At 47.8% G+C, this 13,500-nt stretch overlaps 1 protein-coding gene across 4 annotated transcripts in view; it reads right to left on the bottom strand.

The window, feature by feature from the left end:
* Window positions 1–11,582, bottom strand: part of PHF12 (PHD finger protein 12) — a 41,153-nt gene extending 29,571 nt beyond the window's left edge. The window contains exons 1-2 of one of the 4 annotated variants that reach the window (XM_053212794.1): window positions 11,430–11,582; window positions 10,029–10,210 (exon numbers count right to left, since the gene is read on the bottom strand). In XM_053212794.1, the coding sequence (XP_053068769.1) occupies window positions 10,029–10,210; window positions 11,430–11,567 (320 nt within the window). In that variant the 5' untranslated portion in view covers window positions 11,568–11,582. Of the gene's footprint in view, window positions 1–8,111; window positions 8,137–10,028; window positions 10,701–10,854 lie in introns of those variants that run through there. The other 3 variants (XM_053212795.1, XM_027034531.2, XM_053212796.1) reach the window with 3 other exon arrangements.
* Between the last annotated feature and the right edge of the window lie 1,918 nt (window positions 11,583–13,500).

Below are 13,500 nucleotides of genomic sequence, written 5' to 3'. Positions count from 1 at the left end.
GCATCCGACTTCAGCTCAGGTCATGATCTTGTGGTTCCTGAGTTCGAGCCCCACATCGGGCTCTGTGCTGACAGCTCAGAGCCTGGAGCCTGCTTCAGATTCTGTGTCTCCCTCTCTCTGTGGCCCTTCCCTTCTCGAGCTTTGTCTCTCTCAAAAATAAATAAACATAAAAAAAAAATTATAAGGGACACCTGGCTGGCTCAGTCAGAAGAGCACCCAACTCTTGATCTTGGGGTCATTAGTTTGAGCCCCATGTTGGGTGCAGAGATTACTCAAAAAAAATCTTAAAAAAATTTTAAAGAAAGGACTAGGTAGGAAAAGTCATAAATTTGGACACATTTAACAAGATTAATGAAGTATAATTTTCATAATGCATTTTGACCAGTAATTGAGGATTGCCAATTGAAAAAGTTCACTGTAGAGTTTCCCTCTAATGTTTCCAAAGCTTCGTTAAAACCAAAAATCAGTAGAATGCTATCTGATGGTTCAATGCATGTGAGAATTAAAAAGCTCCCAGCTCAGCATAGGACCCCAGGGCTGGTGGAAAGAACAACAGTAGCTCCTCATTGCCAGTTTTGTAACGTACCTACAATCACTTAAAGTTCTATGCATTTCATTAGCTTCTCTGCTCTGTTCTCTGCACAAATGCAGAGCAGAGAAAAATAATATTCAACATCCCTCTAAGGATCACAGCTGGATAGAAAGTCTGTAAATGTGTTTATGCTGCTACAAACAGGGTTCCACCCTGGAACTCAAGCTTGCTAGTAATTCTGAGAGGTTCCCTCAGCCTTGTGTGGCCGGGTGGTAAAGTGATGTCTTTGGGCTACGGTTAAATTCAAACCTCGCGGAGAGTCCTCTTGCTCACTCAAGCTTATTTCAAAAGAGCCTCACGCAGAGCCCAAATCAGTGGGAAAGACTGAAGGTAGGTTCAGGCATGGAGTCCCTGCCCTGCTGTTACACTCTCTGTCTTTTGTCCTTTCAAGACTGGGAAACATTTCCTGGGAGATATATCTCGTACAGTTTATCAGAAAACAGGGAGGGGCGCCTGGGTGGCTCAGTCGGTTAAGCCGACTTCGGCTCAGGTCATTATCTCAGTCCGTGAGTTCGAGCCCCACATCGGGCTCTATGGTGACAGCTCAGAACCTGGAGCCTGCTTCGGATTCTGTGTCTCCCTCTTTCTCTGCCCCTCCCTGGCTTGTGCTCTGTCTCTCTCTGTCTCAAAACAAAACAAAACAACAACAAAAAAACCCGGGAAGGGCAAAGACTTAAAAACCAACACTATTAACATACAGGAAAGCAAATGTAATTAGGGAGAAAGGAATGGTCACCTTTTGTTTTTTGTTAACAAAGGTACCACCCACTTGGTAGAACTAGACATCGTTTCTGTTCCCCAACCAGTGCTTATCTTTGTGTCTCTCTCATTTGTAATACTACTAGGTATTGCACAGCAGTGAGCGGAGGAAACGGGTCAGCCTCTGGCTTTTAAGTAGTTTAATGAGCATTTAGTACACGGTTGCAAAAGGGAAAGTAGCCTTTTGAATGAGTGAGTCAAGTTTTACATTACTTGAAATTTCATCAGTTTGTAAGGTGTGCTCGGAATTTGTTTACCGTGAATTCAACAACAGCTCTACATAGCAGACAAATTCTTTTTTGCTGATGGGTCAAAGCAATGATTTCTCCTTTTATCAGTGTCTATTGTACCCCTCAAGTGTCTTCCATCTCCCGTGCAAATGTGCTAAAACTTCATCTTTTTTTCTTATTTGCTGAGACCGAGATTCAGAAATAGTATTAGGCTTTAAAGGATGAAGACTTTGACATCTGTAAATGGCAGGCATAAAAAGGAGTCACCTTCTTATTCTTCTTAACTGCTCCCAAGTCATGGGAAAAACAGTCAGCTAGTGACCTGTGCATGTGTCCTGGGCATGGTGACAAATCCGCAATACCAAAGTGCCTTTCTGAAATTTGGTCTAGGACTTGCACTGAATACAATGTCCTCCTCTTTCAGGAAACTGGCAGGGGGACAGCTGTACTCCTGTCCGGTCTCTTGGGAGGCTAGCATTATGTGGAGGTGCTCTTATAAGTGTCACTCATTGAATGGCAATGCAGCTGGCCATGTTTGTACTCCCTGGGGACTCTTAAGTTAAAGGAAGAGCAAAGTCGAGGTGGGAAAACAAACTGCCCCCCTCCCCCTGCTGTGGTGATTTAAAATTCTGGCACCTTAAAATAAGAATGCATTTCTAGGAGCCTGTGCTGCATGATCATAATAATATAACCATCAAAACCCCGAGAGCATCATCAAAACCCCAACCAGAATCTTTGACTAGGGTGGCCTGCTTAACTACACGCCAAGGAACTGTGTATGTGCTGGGGGTGGGACAAGAAGGTTCAGAGATAGATTTTAACACTCTTATGTATACCAAAAGCAAACAACATTCAGCTTCATCTATTTTCTATTGCCTTAGCACTTGTAGGAGAAAAGATGTACCCATTTCTGTTAAGAAGCTGGACAGCTGCATTTCTAGGTAGCAAAATTCCTCTTGGGGGCATCAAAACAGACTGTTTTTATAAGCTATATAAAACCTTCAGGCAAATATTCTCTTCACTTTGTCTCCCTATTTATTGCTATCTGGGCCTACATAAAGACACATATAAACAGGTGAGTTCACCGCAGCGTACAATTTTTGTTGTTAATGGAGTTCAAAAGATACCTCAATTGATCTGGAGTTATTTCCATCCCAAGCTGCCACCAATCAAAGCGAGAAAATTAAAATTGTCCTCCTTAAACTAGGAATCTCCAAGTACGAGGGATTTCTATACACAGAAATTTTATATTGTGACTAGTGGTGCCTTAAGGCAGGTGGCAGATAAGGTTCTCTCCACTGAGGTGCACCATCCTGACTGGAGTTCACAGAAGAAACCTTTTACTCACTGTCATTACATTGATAATAAAAGCACAGCCATTAAAGTGCGCTTAAATCAACTACCTTTCTTCTACATAAGACTCAAAAATTAGAAAAATAAAATGGGTGAGTGAAAAGACAACCCATAGAATGGGAGACAATACTTACAAATCATGTATCTGACAAGGAACTTGGCATCTAGAATATACAAAGAACTCTTACAACCTAGTAATAATAGTAAAAAAACCCCAAGTACCCAATTAAAATTGGACAAAGGATCAAAATGGACATTTCTCCAAAAAAATATACAAATGGATAATCAGCACATGAAAAGATGTTTGGTATCATTGGCCATTAGGGAAATGCAAATCAAGGGGCATCTGCGTGGCTCGTCAGTTAAGCATCCAACTTCGGCTCAGGTCATGATCTCACAGTTTGTGAGTTTGAGCCCCACGTCAGGCTCTGTGTGAATAGCTCAGAGTCTGGAGCCTGCTTTAGATTCTGTCTCCCTCTCTTTCTGACCCTCCCCCACTCACACTGTCTCTGTCTCTCGAGAATAAATACACATTAAAAAAGTTAAAACAAAACAAAACAAAAAACAGCACTCCCACTCACAGGACAGGTTTTTATCAAGAAGATAATAACAAGTATTAGAAAGGATGTGGAGAAATTGGAAGCTTCCTATACTGGTAAGAATGCAAAATGGTGTAGCCACTTTGGAAACCAGTCTAGCAGTTCTTCAAAGGTTAAACATGAGTTACCCTCTGACCCAGCAATTCCACTCCTAGGTACACAACCAAGAGAAATGAAAACAGATGTCCACACAAAATGTGCACACAAAAGTTTACAGCATCATTATTCCCAATAGCCAAAAGGAGAAAAAACCCAAATGTCTATTAACTGATAAACGAATAAACAAAAGTGTGGTATATCCATAAACAGACTAGTATTCAGCCACGAAAAGGGATGAAGTACTGATAAATCCTACAAGCGTGAACCTTGAAATCTCACTGAGCCCTTTTGAGTATTACTGGTCTTTTCACTGAGAGCTCAATAAAAACCAGTGTTTCATCTGACACACAGTCGTGACTATTTGGATCCTTTTTCAGTTCAAATTAGATAATTTATTTGTCTCATTTTATGATTTGGCTTTTAAAAAATTATCTTGGAGATATACCTAAGAAATTGAAACAGACCAACATGAATCCCATCTCCAGATGTAAAAGAAGACAGTACCTAAACATGTCTTTTATATACTTACACACAAAAAAATACACTAGTCATTTACAAAGTTTAGTTAGTGGAGCCCATCTGTAAAGTACTTTGAGAGCCTTAAGGAGCAGCAGGAAATTGATGAGATTACAACTGCATCCTACCTTTCATTAAGTATGGTAATCAATTTGGGGATAGGCCCAAAATGAAAAATTTCTCACAGTAGGACCACTAACTACTTGCCTTAGGTTACACAAACACTGTTACCTTTGAAGAGCATTACCTCCTCCTTCACTTTAAAAAATTTGATACTTCATTTTTTTTAAAGTTTGTTTGTTTATTTATTTAGAGCATGCATGCGCACAAGTAGGGGAGGGGGCAGAGAGAGAAAATCCCAAGTAGGCTCCGCACTGACAGCCCAGAGCCAGCCGATGCGGGGATCGAACTCACTAACCACATGAGATCAGAACCTGAGCTGAAACCAAGAGTCTGACCATCAACCAAATAAGCCACTCAGGTGCCCTCTGACACTTCCTGTCTTAACCGCAGCCATCTAGGTCACCAACATTTTGTGAGTAAACAACTCATTCGAAATATTATTACTATTATTATTATTAAACAGTGATTATCCTCTCATCTATGAACCAAAGCACTCCCATCACAAGAATTAGCCCCTTAGCCCCACATTAAGTTTACAAAGCATGCATGTGAAATTGAGCTAAAATTGAATGTTATCAGACCCTCCCTGTTTGAGTGGAACATTTAAAAACAGTACTACACACCCAGATTCCAATGCAATGCAGCAAATGTAAAAATAAGGAAAATACACATAAAACCAAATCAGGTTTGTTTATTGTTGAATCATTTTACTATTGAGGGGGCAGGGTGACGGGAGGAAGGCCAGATGCTGTCACCTCCAGGTCTTCAGTGCTAAGCTTCTAAGCACTTAAAATGTCAGAAACAACAGATTCATAAGTAATATTAAAATGAATGTATTTTAGGGGCGCCTGGATGGCTCAGTCGGTTGGGCGGCTGACTTCGGCTCAGGTCATGATCTCGCGGTCCATGAGTTCAAGCCCTGCGTCGGGCTCTGTGCTGACCCGCTCAGAGCCTGGAGCCTGTTTCGGATTCTGTGTCTCCCTCTCTCTCTGACCCTCCCCCGTTCATACTCTGTCTCTGTCTCAAAAATAAATAAACGTTAAAAAAAAAAATTAAAAAAAGAATGTACTTTAATTCATCAGTAGACTAATACTATTCTCATGAGGAGCCAAACACAACAAATCAGAAAAATCACCTTCTTTAAATGCTCAAACGGCAAAGATTTTCTGCAAGGCAGTTTTCTACTCTATGTGTGAAACCATTCTTGTTATGACTCACTGAAAATTAAATATGCAAAACTCCAAGCTGAGCTTAGTTTTGCCTGTGCACAGAGACCTTTTTACTCTCATTCTTCGAAAACCTCATTTTGGATCTTGCTGCCAACACCAAAGAGAGGAAAGCCGGCCAACAATTCCAAATATAACATGCGGAGGCAAATGCTACAGAAATCTGTCTGACGGGAAGCAACCATGCTGAGGTCTGCTGAGGTAGATGCACTTCTCAATCAGACCGTTTTGGTCCCTCGGTCGTCTAGAGCAAAATGCCATGAGAAAGCAATCAGAGGAAAACATCCAGTTTCCAGGCAGCCTCATTACCGAAGACCTATGGTATTTATTCACTTTATCGGTGAGAACAATCCAATCCATTTCAAACACAAAGATGGGCCAGTGGCAACTAGAGCTCCACAAGTTATCGTAATTTTTGTAAACCAGTTTTTAGGGACCAATCCATGGAGACCAGTATTTTCCGAAAGTCCAATGAATGCCATGACGATTATGATAGAGAGGTCAGGTTCACCAGAAAACACTTATAAAAAAAACCCATATCTCTTTCCAGTTCTCCTGGGGCAGGTTTAGTAACCCCTACTACCACTCTGAATAACTGATAAATCAGTTCAACTTAGATAAAATGATTACACTATCACTTAAACAAAAACAAAAAATCACCTCCTCGAGTTTAATTCTTTAGAGAGGTCATGGGGCTGAGCACAGAGCAATTCATTCCCCAACCCAGGGGATCATTACAGAAAACCCAGCTATAGGGCTTCCAGTCTAATTGGGAAGAGAGAACTGTTCCTCATACAAAGCACTGGCCCCTGAGAAAAGAAAAGACAATTAAAACAGTTTATCTGACCAGTCATTTCCTCCAGCAGTTTATCTGAGAAAAATCCCCTGTGGTTATGGCTATGTCACTACGCCCAGGAGGTAAAGTTTGCCTAGAATCACTTCTGGAACATTTTACTAGATCTCCTTCACTGAGGCAAGCTGGCAAGGGACACTAGACTGAAAAAAGAACTTGTCTCAGACAGCTTTGAATGAAGACCCACAGCAGCACTGAAATTAGGATCTACAGGATTTGTAAAACCTCCACCTTCACTCTTGTACATTGTGAATATTAAGAAAATTAACATTACGCTGCTTATCTAAGTACAGCTGACCCTTGGAAAACATGGGTTTGAACTGCAGGTCCACTTGTATATGGATTTTTTTTTTTTTTTTTTTTTGAGAGACTGAGAGAGTGGGACAAGGCAGAGAGACAGAATCCCAGGCATGTTCTGCAAAGTCAGTGCAGAGCCCAATGCAGGGCTCGAATTCATGAACCACAGGATCAAGACCTGTGCTAAGGTCGGATGTTTAACCAACTGGCCACCCAGGCGCCTCATGCAGATTTTTTATAGTACAGCACTGTATCTTCTCTTGTTTACAATTTTAATAGCATTTTCTTTTCTACAGTTTACCTTACTATGAGGATACAGTGTACAATACACGTAACATGCAAAACAGGTGTTAATTGTGTTACTGGTAAGGCTTCTGGTTAATAGTAGGCTATTGTAGTTAAGTTTTTGAGGAGTCAAAAGTTATGCAGATTTTTTAATGCTTGCAAGTCGGTGCCCCTAAACTACCCCAGCATTGTTCAAGGGTCAACTGATAATCCAGTCTTAGCAAGTTAAAAAGGGAAGCAAGAGAAAATATAGCCATACCTAACTGCACTCCCACATGGCACAAGTAAGCAGTAATGGCATGAATTAAAGCCAGCACACTCAGGAATCAAAATTTCTGAGACTGTCAACTGCTTGACCTAAACTCTGGTGGAGACGGTTAACGAAGTACTTCACTTGTGCTGGAAAGAGTGGAATAGAAGGCAGGAAAGTGGGATAAGCCTCACTTAAAAGAAAGCTTCCTTCGTTTGTACCAGTATCTAGAAGGTTTTGTAATTTATATAATAACTCAGATAAGTCAATGGTACATTCAGTACTGGCATCTTCAAAGAGAGAACTGGAAATGTGAAACAAACCCTGCCTCATTTACTAGGGTTCTCGAATCTCTGATTACCAGCTCCCATTCATGGGCCTTAAAAAAAAAAAAAAAAAAAAAGTAAAAGAAAAAAAGAAAAGTATTCAATGAAATGCAGTCTGGGCAAACCCGAGTCTCACCAACAGCTCAAAGTACCTCCTTCTCTCCTAGCTGAAGTAGAAACTGTTAATTGTTACAACTTGACAAGACTTACACTCCTCTAATTAGAAGATCCAGGTTGGGTTTTAGAGTTTCAAAGCCGAAAGTCAGGCAAAACAGTTTTTCCATACCTAAAGTTTCTAATAAACAATCTCAGCTTACTAAACAAATGGTCTAAACGAATGAGACTAAAGATAATGAGTTTATAGGGGCACCTGGGTGGCTCAGTCGGTTAAGCATCGGATTTCCGCTCAGGTCAGGTCATGATCTTGTGGTTGGTGAGTTCAAGCCCCGCATCCCTCAGTGCTGACAGCTCAGCCTGAAGCCTGCTTGGGATTCTGTGTCCTCCCCCCCCCCCCCCCCCCCCCCCCGCTCTCTGCCCCTCCCCCACTCACATGTTTTCTCTCTCTCAAAAATAAATAAACATAAAAAAAGATAATGAGCTTACAAAATTCTCACTCAATACAGGAGTCATCATTCTTGGTTAACAATAGCTTCCTCCTAGAGGTAAAACATTAACCCACATTTTAAATCAAGAAGCCTACAATTCAGTCTGGGTATATGTATCAAACAAGCACAATAAAAAACACAAGCAACAGGAAAAAACTGATAAACAACATAACATATCCAGGTACAAATCTCTTCCTTGCTCAAGACCAGCACAGGAAACTTGACCAGAGAGATTTTCTCCAGGTAGATCACACCTTACAGGAAGCAAAGGCTAAAAACCACAGACCCTTCCTGCTGGTATTAGTCACTACATAATAAAAAATTTAAAGCCAGCAACAAAGCTTCCTCCAGGATAACCATTTCTGTCCCTGCAACATTACAAGCGAAGATGGGGTGCCCTCCTGGGCAAAAGCATCTTGGGAATGGTAATGGGAGCTTCCTACATAACTTCTGACCACAAGACTTAATTTGCCCGGTATCAGTCATCTGTCTCGTAAGTGTTCCAAAACCTGCAATTAGTACAAATATACGGTAAGCACTACTCCACAGAGAGACAGAATGTGAATGGAACACTGGAGAGAACAGAAGGAAAACCTTTTTTTCCAGAGGACTAAAAAAAGGCAATATCAAAAACGGGGGGGGGGGGGGGGGACAAACAGAAGCCCCTCTCTTTCCCGCTCTCTCACAAACGCCTGTTTCACTCAACTGTTGCTGAACGACAGAACAACACCCATCAGAACACGACGCAATCTGGGTTCCCTGCGCTGATGGAGGATTTTCGTGGAGGGCAGAGATGATTTCTCCAGGCAGAAACTGGAATTTAAACTCTTCCTGGCCGGATTGTTCTGGGCTGAGCTGCTGAGGAGGATCACGCAGCGGGCGATCAACCCAGGTCCCTCCCTCTCTCTCCGGTCTCTCCCCTCCTCTCGCGTTCAGTAAGGGGGGGCGGGGGCGGGGGGAAGCGCTCAGCTTTCCAGCTCTCTGCTCCTTAAAAATGCCCTCGCGGAGCCAACCGCACACAATCCTGCCCCAGCAGCAAAGAATTTTGCCGCGAAGGGCTCGCCGATCCGGAGCGAAGTGAAATCGGCGCCCAAGGGCAATTTTAATTGTCTAACCCGGCCCGATTTCCTAAGAGGCGGCAGCGCGGGGAGGGAAAGAGGGAGGCAGCTCCGAGAGGCAACAGGGGGCAAGCGGAGCCAGAGAAAGGGGACCAAAGCGGCGAGATCCTAGCCCTGGCCCCCGAGGAGCTTCTGCAGAAACGGCCCCGAGCCTCTACCCCCACCGTTCCCCGGGAGACGTTTGCAAATCATATATGCAGCCAAAATGGCGCTGAGAATAAAAATATAATTTAAAGGCAGGTCGCCATATTGTAAACAGAGAAGCAGAGAAGAGGCGGACTCGAGAGACACCCTCCATGATTTCTTCCACAGTCGCAAGCGCCCGGGCGTCCGGCCCCCCGGGTCCGTACCAGGCCAGCTCGGGCGGCCGAAGGCCCCACGCACCCGCCAGCAGGAGAGCCCAGCCCGGCAGGACCCCGAGGGCGGCGGGCGCGCGGGCAGGCGAGCGGCACCGGGCCCGGAGCTCCTCCCCTTCCTCCCCCGCCACCGCCGGCCGTGCCCTGCCGGCTCTGTCCCGGCTACCCAGAGACTTCCAATCCCAGATGGGGCTCTCCTCACTCGTCCCAACCCCCACCTCGGGGTCCGGACACACTGCTGCTCCTCCGGCCCCCCCCCCCCCCCCAAACGGCTAGATCCCAGCAGACACCTGGGGGCGGGGAGGCGCTCGCCCCAGCGGCTGCAGAAAGTCAGCTAGCGGCTGCAAGCGCCCGTTATTTCGGCAGCCAGGGGTCGGCCGGGTGAAGGAATGTGCCGAGAAGGGTCAGCGAAGGAACTCCAAAGGGGTCCCCAGACCTTACCAGCACTGGAGGTGGAAGGCGGCCGGGCAGTGGTCACAGCACAGGAGATCCCCACCTTCTTTGCAGCTATCGCAGCTGTCGTGGTTGGTGGCCCTGCCGCTTCTCCGGGGCTCTTTTTCAGGCTTCCGACTCCGCTTTTCTGCCTCGTCCGTCTTGGGGGGAGCCAGCAGAGCTTGGATTTGCTGCACACACACATAAACGGCGTGTGTGCACACTCGGAGCTCCCGGGCGGTCCGTCGCCCCCCCGGCAGGGCTTCTCCGTCACCCACCCCTCTCCCCCCTTTTGTCCTTCTTCCTCCCATCCAAGCTGCTCCCAGAACCTCTCAGCCCCCCGGAACCGGGGGAAGCCCACCCTAACAGCGTTCCTGCAGCACAACGAGAACAGCCTCTTCCAAATGGGGAGGATCAGGGTAGGGGGATGGGGAGAGGGTGCGCGGTTCCCTTCTCGCCACTTCCTTGTATGGACAGTGGGGGACTCCAAAGCCAGGCTCTGGAGAGGCCTGAAACCCGGTACCCGGACGTGCAGGGGGAAGCACAAAGGGGCCGACAAGAAGGGGGTGGGGAGGCCCGCCGGTGCAACGACATGGAGTGGGCTGGTGCCTCGGGAGAGCGAATCCAGGGCGGCGGGTAGGTGAAACTGCTGCAAACGTCCTCGGAGGCTAAGCTCAGCCCCTCGAATTGCAAAGAAGGGAGGGAGAATCTGGGTGAGGAAGAATCCCCCTCCCCCGGCCCTTTTGCGCTGTGAGCTCAGGACCGGCTTTGTGGGGCGGAGGGCGGAGGTTCCCTCCCGGCGCTGGGGGAAGGGGATGAGGAGGGCCACTCTTACCTCCATCAGCCCCCCCGACGTGTCCAAGTCGTACACGATCGTCTTGGTCTCCATTTTCTCCCACATTCATCCACCTCCCGGGCTGGGCGCTCTCTGCTCCGGCCCCCCCAACCCCGGGGGGAGGGGGGAAGCGGGGGGAGGGGGCGCTCCTGACCCCGGCCCCCCTTCTTTTTTCCCAACACGGGTCCCGACTTCCTCGCCCTGGCTCCCCCCCACCCCCCGGCCCCCAGTCCCCGGGACGGCAGCGTCCTCCCCACGGGCCGTGAGGGGGGAGCGGCCCCTCAACCCCGGCCCGGCGGCTGGCTGCACGGTGGGTCCCGGCTCCGGGGGTCAGGCCTCGGCGGGGCCTAGTCCCACAGGCTAAAGCCGGCGCTGGCGACCGCTGGTCCGGCCGGGAAGGCTGGCGGGCGCTGCCATCCCGGGGTTGGGGGGATAGGAGGGGGGGTGAGAGGTTAGGTGAGGTTGTGGTACGTGAGGTGACTGCGGGGAGGGTGATGGGGGGTGGTCCCCGGGCTCCGCCTCTCGCCGCCGCCGCCGTCTGCGTCCCGGCTGCCGCGCACTTGGCGCAAACTTACCGCGAGCGCCCGCAAAGCCACCCGCGCAGGCGCCCCGGGATCGCCGCTCGCCGCGCGCAACCGCAGTGACAGCCGGCGGCCGGGCTCCCGCGCAGCCGCAGTGAGGGGGTACCCCCCAGCGCGCAGCCGCGCTGGCATTCGTCTGGAGCGCCGAAGCCCCGCCTTTCTGCCTTGCGCCAGCGTACTGAGAAGAGGAGGGCGGGACCTGAGGTCTCGCGCAGGCGCCTGGGAGAGCCTCTAAGGGTCATAGCGCAGCCGCAGGAACATGGGGGCTCTTCATCCATTGGTGTTTGTGTATAGAACCAAGAATACTCTGTTCCTGCGCAGGCGTGTTGAGAATGCTCCCCTCCCTCCCCACAACACAGCCGCCTTCCGCGCAAGCGTATTGTCACCTGCAGGCCCTAACAAGAATGCTTCTACTTTCGCCATTTTGGTAATGGGATATAGGCTACCATGTCCTTGGAGTCCTCAGGCATGAACAGGAAGGAGTAAGGTGTGGTGTTGGCTGGAGCTGGTAGGCTGTCGGTGACAGCTGTGCTCCTAGGGTTATTGTACTGGATCGTTTGGTTCCCAGCGTCAGGTGTGGCTGGACTAGGCGCCATATTGGTAAAGAGAAAAGAAAAGCCACCGCGACGGAAAACTATTCTTTTGGTGTGGGGTTGGATGGCTACTGTTCACACTTCCCTCTCGCTCCCGACACTAAATTTTAGCCTGAGAATCTCTGCCTTGCGTAGTGATGACACCATGGAGAGTTCCGCCTGCTCGTTACTATCCTCTCTTGATCACTGTCCCTGGGAACGACTCCAGAGGAGGCCAACAGCGAAGAGTTAGTAACGCTGACAACGCCCAGCTACCTGCCTATAGAAGACTTCAACTCCCAGTTTGCAATGCGCAAGAGGGCCAAAGGGCGAACGCGAGCGCATTGCAACCTGGGCTCAAGAATCGCGAGGGATCTGGTGGATTGTGGGAGCCGTAGTTCTGTGTGCATGCTGTGCACTGTATGGTGGGATGGCCTCGGGAAGAGTGATTTGCCTGCTGGGAGAGGATGCTTTTGAGAGCTGCAGTGTTGTGTATTGGGATTTGTAGTTTGAAGGCCTCACCTCGAATTCTGGGCTTCCCTCCCCACCCCCCACGGTACCTTTCCCTCTCATTGGTGTCGTCTTCAGAGATGGCCAGTTATCTCTTGCCTGACGGTAGGGGAAGAGGTGGCGAAGGGAATGGCATCACTGTGCCTGCCACTAGGCGTTTAGTTGGCATTGTTGCCAGGTAATTGTGTCCAGCTCACCTCTGATATTAAGGGGGTACTTAACGTTTGAAGAAGGATAAAACTAGAAAGGGATTAAAGACCATCTGTGTTAATCTCATTTCCAGATGCATAGAAAGGAGCAGTGATTTTCCTAGTTCGCATAGTGAATTTATGGCAGACTTATGTATGAATGAAACAGATTTGATTCTCAGGCCAGGACACTCTCCCCTACACCATGCTAATTGTCTGTATGGAGTTCTTGCTGCTGCTTCTTTTGGGATATTAAGGAGGTTGAGTTAGATAGTAGGGATGTCTGTGTGTGGTCTTAGGGCTCTGTTTGTCTGACTTTTCTGATGATCCTTTTGGTGCCTGGGAAGAATGATAAGGTCATAGGCCTTATCTTTCGTGTGTGTGTGTGTGTGTGTGTGTGTGTGTGTGTGTAGATGTCATGTAGACTGGCCGCTCTCTGCCCTCTCCCAGCCTCAGCAAACAAGAAATCTTAATGGCTATGGCCCAGAGAGGTGGACTTCAGAGAGAATAGCGCTGAGCTAGATGTATGAAAATGGCCAGACTTCATCTCTGCTGGGGCTTTGTTTCATGTCACAGGCCCTCAGAAGTTGGAACCACATGTGCCCTCTCCACTGATTCCTTCTTACTGCTCAGGACCCAGCTGTGCTGCTGTGTCAGCCTGAAGGCATTATGGGGCAGAGAAGTCCATTGGCATATGGCAAATGAATAAGGCTTTGCTTTGATCAACATCGTCATTTGCAGTGGAGAACAGGAACAGGTGGTGGGCTAGAGAGGAAAATAATACTTGGCTCTGTT

This window comes from Acinonyx jubatus, chromosome E1 (genome assembly GCF_027475565.1).
Source record: "Acinonyx jubatus isolate Ajub_Pintada_27869175 chromosome E1, VMU_Ajub_asm_v1.0, whole genome shotgun sequence".
Taxonomy (NCBI): domain Eukaryota; kingdom Metazoa; phylum Chordata; class Mammalia; order Carnivora; family Felidae; genus Acinonyx; species Acinonyx jubatus.
This window is presented reverse-complemented; position numbering and strand designations above follow the sequence as displayed.